Below are 19,437 nucleotides of genomic sequence, written 5' to 3'. Positions count from 1 at the left end.
GTAGTTAAGCATCCAACTCTTGATTTTGGGTCATGTCATGACTTCAGAGACCTGAGTTTCATGTGGGCTCTCAATCATGTGATTGAGCCCACAGTGGACTCTGTGCTGGGCATAAAGCCTGCTTACAAATTTCTCTCTCCCTCTGCTCCTCCCCACCCAAACTCACTCTCTCTCTTAAAAAAAAAAAAAAGAAATGTAAGTGATTTTAGTATACTGACCTGTATCCTGCAATTTAGCTGAACGTTTATTAGCTCTAACAGTTTGTATGTTAATTCTTTAAGGTCTTCTAGACATAAATCATGTTATCTACAAACAGAGATGATTTTATTTATTCCTTTTCAATAACTTTTCTCTCTTGCCCAACTGTTCTAGCTAGAATTTCCAGAAAAAACACTGAATAGAAGTGGTAAGGGGGGTGGTACCTCGGTGGCTCACATGGTTAAGTGTCTCCCTTTGGCTCAGGTCATAATCCCAGAATCCTGGGATCAAGCCCCAAGTCAGGCTCTGTTCAGCAAGGAGCCTGCCTCTCCCTTTCTCTCTGCCTGCTCTTCCTCCTGCTTGTGTGAGCATGCTCCCTCTTTCTGTCAAATAAATAATAAATATAATCTTTAAAAATAAAGGTGGTGAGGGGGACATCCTTTCTTGTTCCTAATCTTAGAGGGAAAGCTTCCAAAGTCTTTCACCATGAAGTATGCTATCAGCTGCAGGTTTTGCACAGATGCCCTTTAACAGACTGAGAAAGTTCCCTTCTATTCCTAATTGCTCGCTGCTTTTTTTTTTTTTTTTTCAAATCAGAATTGGGTATTTAATTTTGTCAAATATTCTTTCTTTGCCTATTGACAAGTTTATCTTGTTTTTTTCCCTCTTTATTCTACTGAGATATATATTACACTGATTTATCATATCCTGAACCAACCTTGCATTCTTGGGATAAATCCCACTTGGTCTTAGTATAGGATTCTTTTTATCTGCTCCTGGATTGTTTGCCAGTATTTTGTTGAGAATTTTTGCATAAGGAATATTAACACATGGTTTTCTTTTTTCTTCCTTTTAAAGATTTTATTTATTTATTCATGAGAAACAGAGAGAGAGAGAGAGAGAGAGAGAAAGGCAGAGACACAGGCAGAGGGAGAAGCAGGCTCCATGCAGGGAGCCCGATGTGGGACTCGATCCTGGGACTCCAGGATCACGCCTTGGGCTGAAGGCAGGCGCTAAACCGCTGAGCTACCCAGGGATCCCCAACACATGGTTTTCTTATGACTTTCTTTCTGGCTTGGTTAATCAGGGTAATATTGGCCTCACAGAATGAGGCAGTGTTCTCTCTTCTGTTTTTGGAAAAGTTTGAGAAAGACTGGTGTTAATTCTTCTAAACATTTGGCAGAATTCATCAATGAAGCTATCTGGTCATGGGCTTTTTTTTGTTGGAAGTGTTTTAATTATTAATTCAATCTCTTTTGTTGTTATAGATCTATTCATATTTCCTTCTTGAGACTTTTTTTAAAGATTTATTTATATGAAAGAGAGAGAAAGAGCACACACAAATGGGGGAGGAGCAGAGGGGGAAGGAGAGAAACAAGTAGATTCTGCAGTGAGCACAGAACCCAACATGAGGCTTGATCCCAGGACTCTGAGACCATGACCTTAGTCAAAACTGAGTCAGACACCCAATTAGCTGAGCCACCCAGGTACCCTCTTCTTGAGTGATTTTTGACAATGTGTTTCTAAGAATTTGTCCTTTCATATCTAGGTTACCCAATGTGTCAGTGTACAGCTGATCAGAGTATTTCCTTTTAAATATTCCTATGATTACTATTATTTACTAAGTAAATAAATATTTCTTGTTTCTGTGAGGTCACTTGGGATATCCCCTCTTTTATTCCGGATTTTTAGCCAGCTCTCTTTTTCCTTTGTCCATCTAGCTAAAGGTTTGTCAATTTGTTGATTTTTTAAGATAACCAATTTCTGGTTTCATTAATCTTCTTGCCTGTTTTGTTCGCTCTAATCTTATGTCTTTCCTTCTGATTGCTTCAGTTTGGTTTACTCTTTTTCTACTTTCTTAAAGTGAAAGGTCAGGTTATTGATTTGAGATGTTTCATTTTAAAGGTAGATGGCTATAAACTTCTCTCAGAGAGCTGCTCTCAGTGCCTCCTGTAATTTTCAGTATGTTGTGCTTCACTTTCACTCTCCTTATTTTCTATTTCCCTTGTGACTTATTCTTGCTCTCTCTTTTTAAAGATTTTATTTATTTATTCATGAGAGACACGGAGTGAGAGGCAGAGACATAGGCAGAGGGAGGAGGCGGCACCCTGTGGGGAGCCCAATGTGGGACTCGACCCCAGGATCCCAGGATCCCAGGATCATGCCTCTGAGCCAAAGGCAGACGCTCAACCACTGAGCTACCCAGGTGCCCCTCTTGTGATTTATTCTTTGGCCCACTGGTTATTTAGAATTTAATTGTGTTTAATTTCCACTTAGTTGTGAATCTTCCTTCTGTTATACATTTCTAATTTTATTCCACTGTGGTCAGAAAAGATACTTGATTAATCTCTATCTTTGTTCAAATTTATTGAGACATTTTATGACCCAACATATATCCTATCCTGTAATGTTCTATGTGCACCTGAGAAGAATCTTTACTCTGCTGTGGTTGGGTAGGTCTAATTAGTTATATACACACATACACACACGCACACAAATACTACCTAGTATCAAGTTCAAGTCTTGCATGTCCTTGTTGATTTTCTATCTACTTATATCCTGATCATTTACCTTTTTTATTGCTGTGTAATTTTTTATTGCAGTGAAATATACATAAAATATATAATATAAAATTTATCATTTTAGCCATTAATGAAAATATTAAAGTAAAATAAATCTATTTTCACTCTTAGTCCAGATGAGACCTCAATGAAGGCAGTTAACAGGACTTAATTAAAGTATTATAGAACAGCTGAATAAAAGTACTAGAAAGATTAGCTACTCTGGAAAGGTAAAAAACTGATGCCACCCAAGTGACACTTGGCCAAGTTTGGGATAGATTTTGTGTTGAATGTATTCCTGAAATTCAGTACAGGATTTTCCATTTAATGTGAGCCCTGGTATGGCCACTGCTCAAGTGGGACAAAGGAACCGATATGACTGATTACCTGATAGCCTTCTGTTTTCTTCTGACACCACTTTAGCAAAGCATTCCTCTTCGAACCTCCATATTCTCTCGCCAATGCTGACAGAGGGTCCTTCCTTTCTTCCCTACGTGAAAATAAGGAACTGAAAGTTAAAATATACTTTATTTGAGCACCATTATAAACCAGAAACCCCACAAGGGAGAGTGCTGGTTTGCATTTTTGAATAGGATAACTGCACACAGTAAGGCATCTAATAGCAAGATGTATCTTTTCATTCATTTGATTTTACTTGTCAATTTTTACAGGGCCCTCAGAGACCTACCACTGTTGGGGGTTTCTGCTATCTGAAGGGAGGGACTCTTATTATCCACATGGAAACTGGCAAAGATTCAGTACAGTGAATCCACATCCACAATTGATGGAACACATTCCAGAATGCTCAAAAGGAGGAAAGATAACCTGACACAGCAGCATCTGAAAGCTGTCATGGCTGTCTTTCACTCAGTATCTTACCCTTCCATGATCTTTATGCTTTAGTTTTTTATTTTACTCATTTTTGTCTCCTTTTATGTCCTCAATCATTTCCGCTTTTTTTTTTTTTTAAGATTTTATTTATTTATTCATGAGAGATACAGCGAGAGAGAGAGGCAGAGACACAGGCAGAGGGAGAAGCAGGCTCCATGCAGGGAGCCCGACATGGGACTCAATCCCAGGTCTCCAGGATCACACCCCAGGCTGTAGGCAGCACTAAACCGCTGCGCTAACAGGGCTGCCCTCATTTCCGCTTTTTATTTTTTTATTTTTTTTATTTTTTTTATTTTTTTTATTTTTTTTTTTTTTAATTTTTATTTTATTTATGATAGTCGCACAGAGAGAGAGAGAGAGAAGCAGATAGGCAGAGGGAGAAGCAGGCTCCATGCACCGGGAGCCTGACGTGGGATTCGATCCTGGGTCTCCAGGATCGCGCCCTGGGCCAAAGGCAGGCGCCAAACCGCTGCGCCACCCAGGGATCCCTCATTTCCGCTTTTTAAAAAACAAATCACTTTCTATAAATACAAAAGGCAAGATTACGCAAGGGGAAGGGTTATAAGGCATACTTCCTACCTTCAAGGTGCTTACAACTGGGGAAGGCAGATAAGACACAGATGGCAACAAACAACCATAAAACATCTCAAACGTGTTTATTGCTAAGTTATACACTGGGCAATGGGTAGTGAAAACACAGGGGCCCTGCCCCCTCAAAGAACTTCAGATTTTACTATAAGATAGATATACCACAGAAAAAGAAAAGAAGGAAGGGAGGGAGGACGGACGAACCCAAAATGGTTACTTATAACTCATTTCTTAAAATTCTAGGGTACTTTTGGGTACTATTCAATTTCCTCAGAGGCAGAACAAATATCTTGCTCTAGATGAGACAATGAAAGAGAAAAGATTTGTGATCACTTGTGTTGATGCAAAGGAGGTATATAACCCTGTATATCCTGAACCAAATCCTTCCTGTTGGTAAGTACTTCAGATTACCTGGAGTGAGAGTACTTCTAAAATAACCTGCTCATTGACAAGTGGCATGCCCTTGAAAGCTTGGTGTATTTTTTAGGGATTACTTTATAAACAAAGCAGAGATTTTACCCCACACCCCATAAACTTAGTCCAATAACTGACCTAAAGGTTCTTATGCTATAAGTGGCTTAGTATTTTTAGCACTGATTCTATCTGTATTCACCCTTCAAAGTTAGGAAATCAAAGAGTACAGCTTAGAATTGAAGCTTTTCCAATTGAGAGGTGCACTGAAGCAGCACCAGTTTGATTTATCTTAGAACCAGAAATAAAATACAAAAATTTCCAAAAACAGTTAAGACTGCTGCCCTGAAGAAATATACTTTAATGCTTGCATGCCAGCCCACCGGACACCTGCTTTGGTTTAAAAGTTCAAAGAAGTTTGTTATAATACCACTGAACGTAGGAAAAGAGAATGAACATAAAGTTAAGATATGTCAACAAACACAAAAAAGCGAGCCAAATAAATAAATAAATCTCCATCATGCTTAAAACTACTATAATCAGTGTGAACGGTTTACTCTGGCTCACATCAGGTCTGTTTGTTTACAGAAACAGCTTAAAAAGCATCAAAGAATAATTCTATGGTCTATAATAGGAAGCAGCAGAAAAAGAGCCTCTCAGAGCTGGAAGGTCATCTCTTATAACTTTTTCATTGTAAGATGAAGACACCTTCCAGGAGATGCCTTGTTGGAAGTCAAAGCTTCTGAGTAGGGAAGCTAGGAAGAGTGGGTGCCCTTTCCACAGGAACACTGTAGGTAGCCTACCACCCAGGACAGACACAAGCACAGTGAGCGCTCTCCCTACATCAGCCTGGGCAGAGCGACAACCACCCTCATCACTGTACACCTACTTGCTCTGATGGTGCACTGTTTATGGGACCACTATTTCTAAGAGGCTGGGCCTCTAGAGGCAGGGCTCAAAACGTAAGTATATATTTTGAGTTTGAGAGGCCAACTATTCCATTTTATCCTCATACCTCTAAGTCAATATAAAGCTAAATTAGTTTTGAAACTCACTCCTATCCCTCCTTCTTCTCAGTATAACTCAACAGTTTTCCTCATCCCTATATACAATATATGCTGTGTTTCTTAAATGTTTTTTTCCCTCTAAATGATAATGACTTCTTTGTCCCAAATGACTTCTGACATATGAGAAATATGAATAAAATGTACTATTACATTTTCAGATATTGTTTACCAGTGATCAATGTGGCGTCATGTTCTCAGTTTCCAGTCTAAAACAATTAGAGTCCCCTTTGGTAGTTCTTCTTTCATTCCTTTTCTAGAAATCTATTGCCAAAATCAATCATCTCTCCCTTTGAAAAGGCTCCTGAGTCTCACGCTCCCTTCACCATTTCCACTGCTATCATCAGGATCCAGACTTGGGGGCAGCCCCGGTGGCGCAGCAGTTTAGCGCCGCCTGCAGCCCAGGGCATGATCCTGGAGACCCGGGATTGAGTCCCACAAGAGGCTCCCTGCATGGAGCCTGCTTCTCCCTCTGCCTGTGTCTCTGCTACTCTCTCTCTCTGTATCTCTATGAATAAATAAATAAAATCTTAAAAAAAAAAAAAAAAAAAAGATCCAGACTTGGTATCTTTGTCCAGGAACATCACATTATTTTAGTTGTGTTCCCAAACTTTTGTCCACAACAGAAGAATCCTTGAATCACCTTCTCATGTTGATTTACTAATCCCACTTCATAGCTACTACCATATCCAAGTGACTTAAATCGTTCTATGCCTAGTTATACCCTACTGTCAATCTTTTCTTCCGCAGCCCCTGGATGTGGTAGGTCCACACCTTTCTCTGGCCTTCTGTACCCATCCTTTGTGCATTTGCATTTGCAGTACCACCTATCCACAGCTCCCCCAACCCTCAGTTACTCACCCTTCTGTACTTTGGCTCCAATCGCCAACCCATCCTCCCCACCCAGACACCACTCCTCTCAGAAGCCTTCCCTAACCCTCCACCCAAGCCCAGTATTCTGATTCTACAAAACTTACTTTTGGGGAAATGAATCACCTTTTCCTGTTACCTTGCTTTTTATTATACCATCTTACCCAATTCTGGGCAAAGAAGAATAAAACATTTAATAACACAAAGAAAAGAAAAATCAGTGCTTGATTGCCATTATTTACAACCTGATCATTAATCTCCAAAGGCCAAGAGAGGTAAGCATGAAATGCATCAGTATTAACTGTTCGCTACCTTATCCGACTTCGGGTGGTAGGGGTAACAGATGCCGTGGGAGAAGAGGACAGGGAAAGCTGTGGAGATGTAGTTCCCATAGCCATAAGAGAGGCCGGTGATGCTCCTTCAGGTGCAGAGATGTCTCGTTTCATCTCTTCACTACTTCGTCGAGACACTGATTGTGAGAAATAGTCATTATGCATTTTGTATAAATGCAGAAAAACATTTACTTTTATAAAACACTTTTAAATTGAGTTCTTGAGACATTTTCTTCAGCAGATTCCAAAATGAGCAGAAATTATCATACAGCAGGAAAAACTAACATTTTCTTTATCATACTGGTAACCTTGAAAGGATTTATTTCTTTCACTAAGAAAACTGTAAAAAAGGTACAGCAGTTGGGATATGCACTGAACTGTACATACCCTGAGTGTGATTTCTATAGAATCTAGAAGATATAGCAGAGGAAATTCAGAGTGAAAAATAATCAACTCAAGGGGCACCCAGGTGGCTCAGTTGGTTAAGCGTCTAACACTTGATTTCAGCTCAGGTAATGATCTCACGGTTGTGAGATGGATCCCCATGCCAGGCCTGCTCAGCGGAGAGTCTGCTTGAGTTTCTCTCTCTGCCCCTCCCCACTCCTCGCTCATGCATACTCTCTCTCTGAAATAAAAATAAATCAATCTTAAAAAAAAAGAAAAATAATCAACTCAAGAGCTAAAGAGGGAAGAAAAATTAAGTAAGTCTAAAGAGAATGTGTTTGGGGATGCTGGGTGGCTCAGTGGTTGATGATCTGCCTTCGGCTCAGGTCATGATCCTGGCGTCCTGGATCAAGTTCTGCAGCAGGCTCCCTGCAGGCAGCCTGCTTCTCTCTCTATGTCTCTGCCTCTCTCTGTGTGTCCCTCATGAATAAATAAATAAAACCTTTAAAATAGATAGATAGATAGACAGACAGGAAGTGTTTGGTACCATTACTAAAACTTCTGGAAGAGTTTTTCTAAAGGAAATTCCAGATAAAAAGTCATCACCTGAGATGGTCTTGGCACTTTCCATGGCAGGTACTCTTGGCAGAGAAGCAGGTCGGCTGGTTGAAGAGGTTCGTAATAGATGCTCTGCACAAAATGGTCAAAAAAAAAAAAAGAGAGACACTGAACCAAAGTAACAAAGGTAGCAAGAAAGTGAGCTCTTCTCCTCTTCCTCCTTCCCCCTCCTAGGCTCATCCTTCTTTCTCAGTCCAGGGTACTCTTAACAATTCCCCACAGAGTCCACATCTACAAAAGAGCTTCTGTAGACAAGGACTGTGGGAAAACATTTCATTTATGTTCCGATTCTGGAGATGATATTTGACATAGATGAATGTTTCTAAATCACCAACTGCTACTTTTTGACACAATTTAAAACCAAAATTCAAGATCCCCTACTGTATGTTGATCTAAAAGTACAAACTAAATCAAAGCCTTGCCCTTCTGTGCCTACCAACAGTGGGGAAGCCATACATATACACCACCAGAGAAAATCAGGAAAGGACAATTAGAATAAGAATGACAAGGATTATCAAACCGCAGCGTGTGAAGCCATTCATATGGCTTTCAGGCAGCAGGGAGGCCTTCAACATGATGTTAAGCTGGGCTTTACTAGTAGAGAGGAGTGGGAATGGTATTTCAGGGCTAGACAACAACAAACAAACGTATAAGCTGAGTTACAAAACAATAAAATGCTAGTGTAGCCTCAACTTGGGCCATATGGAAATCAGAGAGGGTGGCAGGAAAAGGGACTCTGAAGGGCAGATGAGGCTAACAAGAGCCTTGGTTACCTGGTATGTGGACTTTGGTCTGAGGCAACAAGGAAACCCCAGATGGTTCTGTGAGTGAGGGAAGGACACAGATAGGTACTGCCTCTACTGCCCAAATTGCAGCTGTGCTCTCTTCCACTCTTCCCATGCTCTCTAGACATAAGCAGCCTTCCTTGGTAGTTTCTGGAGTTCCTCACTCATTGGCACAAGCTGCTCCCCTGCTTCCTATCCTCCTCTTCCATACCCTCTGTAGGCCGGCTACCTTCATCACCCTTCTGGTCTAGGTTCCTAGGGCTCCAAGTCTAACAAGGCCAAGCACTAGGACAGATGGACTAGATGTGCTTTGCCTGGTTGCCATGTGCTAAGGATGTGTGATTAGCCTGAGGGAAAAAAACCATCTCTTAAATTTACTGAAGACTATTAGCCTCACTGACCAAGAGTGGCCCCACAGCAAACATATGTTAATAGGTCATTCACCACTTCTTTTTAAGAACTAATTTAAAAAATAGCTCCTCTCAAATATCATGATGTCAAAAATAATGGCATATGACATCTTTCAAGGATAGATTTCAAGCATTTATTATTCCAAAATCTATTTTCTAAGTATATGAAGAACATTTGGTTGTCATTACACACAACTTTGGGAAGGATGAACTTATTTTCTTAAGGAAGATAGGATTTACACAGCCTAGATTCACTACATCTTTCCAAACATGAACAAACATCACCTCTGTGTGAAGAGCCCATAAGCAAGCACCAATCAGAATTGTGAACCCCGTGAGCAATTGGCATTCATCCTCACAGGAAGAGCATATTATGCACAAAGTCTGACAGACAAAACAAAATTAGTAGAACATGGAAATAGTAGGAAACAGAAGTCAACATTTTTAATCAAAATTTCCATTTTACAATTATGCACCTAGTCATTTCCCTAAAATCTTCATTTCCCAAAGAACACAGCAAATAAAGAAAGTGAAAACAAATGTGGCAAGCAGGAGAGATTTTATTTTATAGTAACAAAGTCTATTCTACTGCCATATGGAGCTTTTCTTGTCTTTAATCCATTCACTAAACAAATATCATTTGGCCGTCCACTACTCGCTAGGCACTGGGCTTGGTGAAAAGGTCAGAGGAAGGAGGCAAGAAACTTACCCTTATGGAACTTACAATCTAGAGCAGAAACCAGGCATTAAAAAAAAAAAAAAAATCATTACAAGTGAGGGATGCTAGGAAAGAACAAGTGCATGGGGCTCTGGAAACACAACAGGGGACGTGACCTGCTCTTGGGGAGAGGTCCGGAAAAGCCTCCTCAGGAAATGACATCTTGGTTCAGATGGGAAGGGTAATTAATAGCTTTTACACAGGCAAAGGAGAGGTTGGAGGGGAGAGTGTGTTCCCAGCTAAGTGCTCAGCACACACCAGAACAACTCCAGGGCATCAATGTTCAGAGGATAGGGGAAAAGAGCAGCAGATGAGGCAGTAAAGGCAGGCTGGGAGGATCAGAGCAGGCAAAGGAAAGTATGCAGGCAATGCAGGCCAAATTAAGGAGTTTGGACTGTACCCTGTGGGCAATGGGGAGCCAATGAAGGTTTTATTAGGGGAGCATCTTTGTGGCTGCCTGCAGTGGAGTAAAGAAGCCACACTGCATGAAAGATGGTATGTTAGCCTGTACAGAGGAGAGGTGAGGAAGGCTTTGGGTTTGGGTGGTACCAGGGGGGGATGGAGAGAAGTAAACAGGTTCAAGGGCTCTTTGATGAAGCAGAATTAACAGACTTGCTGACCAATGAGATATGAAAGTGACAAAGAAAGAGGTGCCAGGTACAATGATAAGAAAGGCAAAGAGTATTATGGGAAAAGAGAGATGAGAACAAGCTGAATTTGAGAACCCTTTGAGATATGCAGGGGAAGACGCAGAGCAAGCAATTACAAGAGGTTCAGAAGAAAAGTCAGAGGGGATGTGGTATTTTGGAAATTATCAGCATGTAGCTGATGGGGTGAGAATGAACTTGATGACATGGAGGCTATGGTAACCTTGATTAGAGCAATTTCATACACTGGTGGGGACAAAAGTAAGGTGAAAACATGTTGAGGAGCTAGCATCAGAGAGGAAGGAGACAAGTTGCACAAGAGTAAGAAAGAATACAGTAGTTGCAGGAGGTAAGGAAGGGAGAGAATTCTTTTTCTTAACCTAGCAGAGATGTGAGTATTGTTTAAAAAGATTTTATCCATTTATTTGACAGAGAAAGAGCACAAGCAAGAGGGTCAGAAGGAGAAGCAGACTCCCCAGGCTCATACCACGACCCTGGGATCACGACCTCAGCCGAAGGCATAAGTTTAACCAACTGAGCCACCCAGGTGCCCCAGATGTGAGCATTTTTAAATGACAGTGGGAGAGAGCCAGTAGACAGGGTAAAGTTGAAGATCTAGGAGAAGGGGATCATAGCCCGAGGCTAACACCATCTGTGACAGCCTATGGGGACAAGATCAAGGCCTCAGAGAAAGGGATAAACCTACAGAGATGTTCTGCTCACCTCTGACAGACAGGCAGCAGTAACAGAAGCATACTGGGTCTGCTATTTAATTCTCTCTTATTTTAGAAATCACATACATAAACAGGTACAAGCAGTTGTCCCTTTATTATTTCCCAAAACAAATTTAAAGGCAAAATAGTGGGCTTTAAAATAGGAGCCTAAAAAATAAATAAAATAAAATAAAATAAAATAAAATAAAATAGGAGCCTAAAGAGCCAACTTCTCCTCAGACTAGTTCCAAATGGATGGATGCTCCTGCCAAAAACGAGTATAAAATCTGAAAAAAATAAAAAATCAACCACTTCAAGGCACTGAAGAGAATCCAAAAGCAGGCAGAAAAGGAAAAGAGTAAACACTGGGAAGAATGAAAGAACACAGGTAATTTCCCAGATTATGGCTATAGGCATGAGTACAGGCTCCGGGTAAGGCCATACAGGGGGGCTGGTAGGAAGCCTACAGCTTTACTGCTTTGAGAAGCAGAAGACAGATCTCAGGACAACCAAAACTGTTGAAAAGGGAGAAGAGTAGGGTGACAGCAGAAAGAATCACAAATTCTGTATATAGACTGCCCAAATCTCTCACTGACCTCTGAAAACTACAAGCACTCAGATTCCAAGGAGCTGAATTAAGGGCAAAATAACTGAACAGGTATTTAAGATGAAGAAAAAGAGGTGGGATGGAGTTTGAGGTGAGCCAAGGTAACTGCTGGCTATCAAAAACCAATTTTCTGCAGAGGAACAAAACAGAAAACAATCTCTACAACATGTGATTCACATCAGGCAGAATCCAATTCAAAACTAGTAGACATACAAAGAAAGACAAAAAAGCAACCCAGAGTCAAAACAAATAGAAACCTACCCAAAGATGACCCATGTTGGAATGAATGAGCAAAAGAGAATTTTAAAGATGCTTAAATAAGCAAATGAGACATCTCAGCTGAAAGAGTTGCAAGAGTGTGAAAAGGGTGCTCCCTGAGATGCAATATGTAAAGGCAGCCAAAAGCTGAACTTGGAGTGGACACTGAGAACACTCATTCCAAACACCAGCCCTCTCTAAACACAAGGATCAGTGGAACAGTCGGAAGTCTTCTGTGCACTAAGGAGCAGAGCAACTTAATAAACTGCTGTGGCACTAAGGAGGAGAGCAACTTAATAAACTGAAATCCAGCTCAGCTCCTGAACAGATCAACTCAAAATCCCACACTAAACACCTACCGGAAGGAGGGGCCCATGTCAAGACATAAAACCAATCTACTACTCTCTACAAGATGTTCAGCTTTCAACAAAGACGTCCAAAATACACAAAAAGCAAGGAAAAAACAGTATATTGAGTTCACCATGTCAAGGCACAAAGTAATCAATAAAACCAGACTCAGACATGGCAGAGATGTGGAACTAATAGGGCCTTTAAAGTCTATGATGAGGGATCCCTGGGTGGCGCAGCGGTTTGGCGCCTGCCTTTGGCCCAGGGCGCGATCCTGGAGACCCGGGATCGAATCCCACATCGGGCTCCCGGTGCATGGAGCCTGCTTCTCCCTCTGCCTTTGTCTCTGCCTCTCTCTCTCTCTCTGTGACTATCATAAATAAATAAAAATTAAAAAAAAAAAAAAATAAAGTCTATGATGAATATGTTAGCCTCTGATAGAAATAGTAGACAAACATACAAGATTAATTAGGCTTTCCTATTTGATCTCTGCTTAGAGTTTCCACCTTTCTGCTGAAATTAGACAAATAAAACTGTGAGAACCACGTCTCTGATTCTCAACTGAAGGCAAATTTGCCAATATGCCATTGTCTTCAGGCATTTTTCATTGTCATACCTGGGGCAGTAAGGTGCTTACCATCTAGTGGGTAAAGGCCAGGGAGGCTGCTGAACACCCTACAATGCACAGAACACAATGAATTTTACTAAGATACAAATTTTTTTTAAAAAGTCAACCAGAATTGGGGGATGAGGGGATGAAATGCAGACGGAACAAAATTAATCTAATTGTATTACAAAAGCACGATATAACCATACTGAAAGAGCAGTGAAAAAGGGGGCTGACTTAAGTAGAAAAAAGGTGTTTTGACAGGATACTTTAAGGGTAAACACAAAATGAATTGTACTCACTGTATTCCCTAGATCTGCTTTTCACAGGGGTATGGTATAGCAACTTTGAAACTACTAGGCATGTATAGGAGGTTCAACAAATAAGTATATTATAGACAATGAGAGCCGGGTTTTCCATTGTCAGGAGAAAAAATATACAAATAAGGAACAGGAAAAGGTCAGAACGCACCCTTTGGTGCTGACCTAGAGTCAGAGGCATCTGCGTAGTCATGGGTTTTCATAGATATAGAAATAACACTTACTTGTGTGTATGTATGCATGCGTTGGTATACATACAAAGTTTTCCTAGCTTTATCCAGAGAGGGAATGGAGGCAGTGAAACCTCAGGAGCAATGAGCATCTAGCACTCAGATCTTGTTTTCTAAATACTATTCTCTAATAAAAGTAACCAAGGCTCCTTGGAGAAGTGGTTGATTCTAGATCTGGTGCAGGAAAAAGAATAAATCTGGATCACCTTGTGGGTACCTAAAAGTAAGAAAGTGCTTTTGGAGGGTAGGGGGGTGCATCAAAAGAGCAAAGAGTCAAATGTGAAAGAGTTCCAAATGGCTCCCAGGCTGGAATAATTTGAGCAACAAAGAAAGTAAGAGTAAGAGATTACAACCCAAAGAATAAAATAAATACCCACAGGCTTATACTAATACAAATAAATGTTATAAATAAACAGTAAGTATAATAATATAAATAATTTCCCACAGAAAGAATGAGAAAACAGAAAATCACTGGTACGGAACACCACAGTAATAACTCCTGCAGGCAAAATACACAAACAGATGCTAAAATCAGTGAGAGAAAGTGTAAAGAGGAATAGGATATTTATTAATTACTAGTAGACAATCATTTTAACCAAGTGATCACGGCCAACATGGCCTGTAATAATATGTATTGACTCATGTGCCCCTGTTATGGTACCTGAGAAGGGCACCTCACTTCTGACACAGCTGTTTTCCCAACAGCCCATAACCTCAATGCAACCAAGGGAAAATACCACAAAAACGCATAGTGAGAGATATTCTAAAAAAGTAACTGGCCAGTATTTTTCAAAAGTGTCAAAGTCACGAAGACAGAGACTGATAAACCGGTAGGGGCTTTAATAGGCAGTAAGACAACTAAAAGCCAAGTGGGGCCCAGGATTTGATCCTGGAATTTAAAAAAGACATCAGTAGAAAACCTGGTGAAATCCAAACAATGTCTGTAGTTCAGTTAATGGTATGTTAACAATGTTTGTGATTTCTTATTTTTGTACCTGCCCTATGGCTGTGTAGGATGTTCATGTAAGGGAAGCTAGGGAAAGGTGTAAGAGGGCACTTTAATATTTTTGCAACTCTTCTGTAAGACTGAACTTACCTCAAGAGTTTAAAGACTGAGAGAGCACCTTAAATAAATATTGCAATGCATGCTCAAGTGCATCAACTGAGATTTACCTTGAGAAGCATTTAAAAAAACTAGATGGACTGAAAGGATAGAGGGATGGATAAACATGGTTAACTCAAATACAGCAAAATGCTATAGAATCTAAACAGTAGGATGTGGATACCCACCATACAGTTTCTTCCAACTTTCCTGTATGTTTGAAAGTTTCAGTAATAGTATGTTGGGAAAAAAATAGGAGCTTAGATACTCTAGTTTATCAAGACAAATATCAAAACCACAGAGAAAAAAAGGAAAGGGTTAGGGAGAGGGGAAGGTTTAGAAGTGAACGGGTAGACATTCATTAGACTATAAATACAAAAGAGTAGGATTTCTTTTTTTTTTTTTTTTTTTTTTTAATTTTTATTTATTTATGATAGTCACACAGAGAGAGAGGCAGAGACATAGGCAGAGGGAGAAGCAGGCTCCATGAAGGGAGCCCGACGTGGGATTCGATCCCGGGTCTCCAGGATCGCGCCCTGAGCCAAAGGCAGGCGCCAAACCGCTGCGCCACCCAGGGATCCCAAGAGTAGGATTTCTATCTGAATTTCTCCTAGGAATTTCCCCACTAGGGTGGGATCTAGGGCTGGGCTGGAATTTGACTTAGATCTACCCTCTAGAGAATGAAAATTGCTGTGAAACTTTTTAAATATTAAATAGAAAGCTATTTTTCTTTTACTTAACTTAGGCTATAACATTTAACAAAGATTTGGCTTTCTAGTGAAATCTTCTTTATATCACATTATACGCACCTAATATTACCATAAACCAATGTCTTCAAAATACTGTGTTTTTAAAACTTTTTACATCTCTAGCCTCAAGTAATACAATTTAGATGATAAGAATATGAATTTATTTTTTTTAAAGATTTCACTTATTTATTTGAGAGAGAAAGAACGAGCAGTTCGGTGTGTGTGTGGGGGATGGTAAGCAGGAAGAGAGGGCAGAGGGAAAAGGGGAAGAAGAAGAAGCAGACTCCCCACTGAGCAGGGAGCCTGACTCGGGGCTCGATCCTAGGACCCTATGATCATGACCTGAGCTGAAGGCAGAGGCTTACCCATCTGAGCCACCCAGGTGCCCCAAGAGTATGAATTTCTTTACAAAACATAAATACACTTGAATTAATCAACTTTCTCAGATAACCAAGTGTCTGAGCCACATCACAGGACAAAGTCACCCTAAAACAGGGCAAAAACCCAGGCTCACCAACCATCTGCAACATTCAGCTGAGGTCTCTGCTTAACACTCTACTCTGGACCCTATAAGATCACACTGTGCAAGGGATCAGTAAAGACTTTTTCAACCACCTGTATCCATGTAGCTAGCAGGCAGATCTATCCTTTCCTGTTTATTAGGTCAAAAAAACTAATTCATATCCTATCTACAAAGTGTCACTGAGGTGGCACAATCATGACCCTAAGCCAATAATACCAACAAAAGAGCATCTGATCAGTTCATTTATAATAAGATTTCTCTGCTCTGAAATATTTTCCTGTAACTGACATATAAAGCATGACGCTAAAATAGAACAAAAAACCCCTATGCCTATTATAATATACTTAACTGGAAAAAACACCAAATTCTCTAATTTAAGTGTAAAACAAAAGGCAGCCCCTTTTAAATTTTCAGTAATGAAGCCACTGTAACTTTCAAAATAAAAATTATAGACTCTTCTTTGATTAACGCCATGGTAAAAGAAACAATCAAGGAAGCATTTTCAGAGAGGGCCTGAAAATCCTACTCTCTTTTCACAGTTTAGATAACCATGGTGGTTTTTTCCAACCAAGAATCACTTGGTTGTTCTTAGTTACATAAGTTGTTTCTTTCTCTAATGACTGTTTAAAATAAAAAATCACACTATCAACAAATTCTCAGACAAAAATTCACTTAAGTGTTTCCTGCTCTCTCCTGTATTTGCACTGCTTCAGCTAAGTCCCATGAAGGCATAATGGACTGAAGTGGAGAAGCAGACCAGCATTAACACACCCCCAAGAGCATTATCATTTGGTACATTACCAGATAAGAAAACAAGGGGAGCCAGGGAAAGGTTTCATTCAGCAGAGCCCCAGAAAAAACATTTACTGTGTCAAAAACCTTGTCACACTGATCTTCCACACTTCCAATCCATACCCACGAAACCAAGGTAATAGAAAAAATTAAATAGTAATCTTTGCCCAGTTTCCCCAATTTGTCCTTTTTAAAGAATTACTTGGGATGTTTCTGAAAATGAAGTTTCTAAGCTCCCTTTCCTAGAGTCTTTGGCAATAGACCTGAGGTGAAGCCCAGGATTCCCTACTTTAAGAAATGACTCAGTTAAGTCTTATCGACAGGTAAATTCGAGAAACGCTGCTGGTATTCACTTTCCTCAGTAAACCTTGTCCTGCTGTAAGCCGATCAAGAAGAGTCTGGAAGGTAGCTACTGAAAGGGGAGAAGGCTCGGAGTCATTTCTCACTGGAGCATGGGGCATCCTTACCATCCTCAGAAGCCAACTGGGGCCTGAGGACTCAGTTTTATCTGATCTCTCCAGTCAGGGGTCTCTCCCACAGAGCTGTCACAGGCCCAAAGTTATATATACTCTCAAAGGCTATGGCATCCTGGCTCCAACTGTACTTGGTGCTGACTGCAGATCAAAAGGTTGACTTGATAGAACAGGGGAACACACAATAGGCATCTGAGTGGGGTTACTCCTTGGCTTCCATTTTTGTCCTCAGTGCCTACAGCCTTAATATGTCCAAAACGTAATGAGTGATGATGCTTTCTCACAACCACTTGTCAGCAGCTAAGCAAAATCCTAAACACCTTGGTGGCCTTGCAATGAACTAAAATCTTGTGTTTGGACAATAGAGAGCCATCTTTCTCTGCTACTTGTGCTACTAAGAAGTTCACACTTCTTATATTAACAGTAATAAAATCTAACAGTGAGCATTTACGGTGGACTAAAATCTGTGCTAAGCCCTTTACATGCTTTAACTTGCATTTCATTCACTCATCTCATAATTTATTATCAAGAGCCCAGCATGACGACAGGTGCTAAGATACCTCAGTGAATCAGATAGACATAAATCCCTGAATTCATTGACTAGGGAGGCAGACAATAAACGTTATAGACAAGTAAACTATGCAGTATCCCCCAAGGGATAAGTACTTAGTTAAAGTTTTTTAAAGGGGAGAGGGGTCCAGGAAAGGGGCATGGGGGGAGAGTTGGTTGACAATTTTAACTATGGCACTCACCAGCCAAGGGGGACGAGAGCAGAGCCTTGAAGGAGGGCCAGAGTGAGCCGTGTGGACATGTGGCAGAGAACTCCAGCAGAAGAAGCACCAGTGCAAGGCTCCCTGGTTGAGAGAGTGCCAGAATGCCCAGGGAACATAAGGAAGCCTGTGTGGCTCGGCAGAGTGACCAGGACAGAAACATGAGGAGGCCAGAGAGGTAACCAAGGCCATGCTGGGAGGGCTGCAGGCCACTAAGAGAACTCTAGCTTTTCCTCTGAGAGAAACAGGGAGCTGGGGGAAGGTTTGAATAGAATGAAGTGTTCCAACTTCTATTTTTCAGGATTATGGTGACTGTAGGGTTAATAGATCGTGAGAGGGGTTAGGAATCTTTTGGCAGAAACCAGGTGAGAGATGATGGTGTCTTGACCAAGGAGGTGGTGGCAGAGGGAAGAGCAATGTTTGGACTCTGGATGAAGAGCCAATGAAGTTTCCTGAATAACAAAAGAGTTCTGTAACTTTGTGAACTGACAGATGGTAACTATACTTTTTGTGGTGATAATTTTGCAACATGTATAAAAATGTGGATCATTGTGTTGTGTGCCTGGAATTAATATAATGTTACATGCTGTTTACATTTCAACTAAAAAATTGATTTGATTGGGGTGCCTGGGTGGCTCAGTCAGTTAAGCATCTGACTCTTGGGATCCCTGGGTGGCGCAGGGGTTTGGCGCCTGCCTTTGGCCCAGGGCGCGATTCTGGAGACCCGGGATTGAATCCCACGTCAGGCTCCCGGTGCATGGAGCCTGCTTCTCCCTCTGCCTGTGTCTCTGCCCCTCTCTCTCTCTCTCTCTGTGACTATCATAAATAAATAAAAATTAAAAAAAAAAAAAAAAAAAGCATCTGACTCTTGATCTCAGCTCAAGTCCTAATCTCAGGGTCATGGGTTCAGGTCCTATGTTAGGCTCCACGCTGGGCATGGAGCCTACTTATCTCTCTCTCTCTCTCTCTCTCTCTCTCTCTCACACACACACACACACACACACACACACACACACACACACTCTCTGACTTGATCATGGGGAAAAAAAACCCCAAAATTTGCAGTATAAGGTCTAAGATAAAGAAGGGAGTTTAGGATGATTCCAAGGTTTCTGGAAGATAAAACTGCCATTAACTGAGATGGAGAAGAGAAATTACAGGTAGGACAAGATTAGAAAATGCAGAAATCTTCTGGACACACTCAGTCTGAGATTATTTGACATCCAGATGGAGCTGTCGAGTAGGCCACTGTGTATATGAGTCTACAGGAGAGAAAGAGGCTAGAGATATCAGTTTGGCAATAACAGTTAAAGCCATGAGAAAGAATACAGTAACAGAGTGAGTGCAGACAGAGAAGGGAGGTCCTGGGACTGAGCTCAGAGGTACACCACCATTTACAGGTCAGGAAGGGGGATCAAGCACAGGAGATGGAGGAACAGCCAGGGAGGGATGGAGAATACACAGAGTG

The 19,437-nt window shown here is 40.9% G+C and overlaps 1 protein-coding gene across 1 annotated transcript in view; it reads right to left on the bottom strand.

Annotated features, from left to right (window-relative positions):
• The window catches only part of SPECC1L (sperm antigen with calponin homology and coiled-coil domains 1 like), a 99,581-nt gene that overhangs the window by 28,732 nt on the left and 51,412 nt on the right, over positions 1-19,437 (bottom strand). Inside the window, 3 exon segments of the mRNA NM_001048114.1 lie at positions 3,147-3,249; positions 6,896-7,052; positions 7,906-7,989. Coding sequence (NP_001041579.1) covers positions 3,147-3,249; positions 6,896-7,052; positions 7,906-7,989 — 344 coding nt within the window.

The sequence above is a fragment of the Canis lupus genome, chromosome 26 (assembly GCF_011100685.1).
Source record: "Canis lupus familiaris isolate Mischka breed German Shepherd chromosome 26, alternate assembly UU_Cfam_GSD_1.0, whole genome shotgun sequence".
Classification (NCBI taxonomy): Eukaryota; Metazoa; Chordata; class Mammalia; order Carnivora; family Canidae; genus Canis; species Canis lupus.
This window is presented reverse-complemented; position numbering and strand designations above follow the sequence as displayed.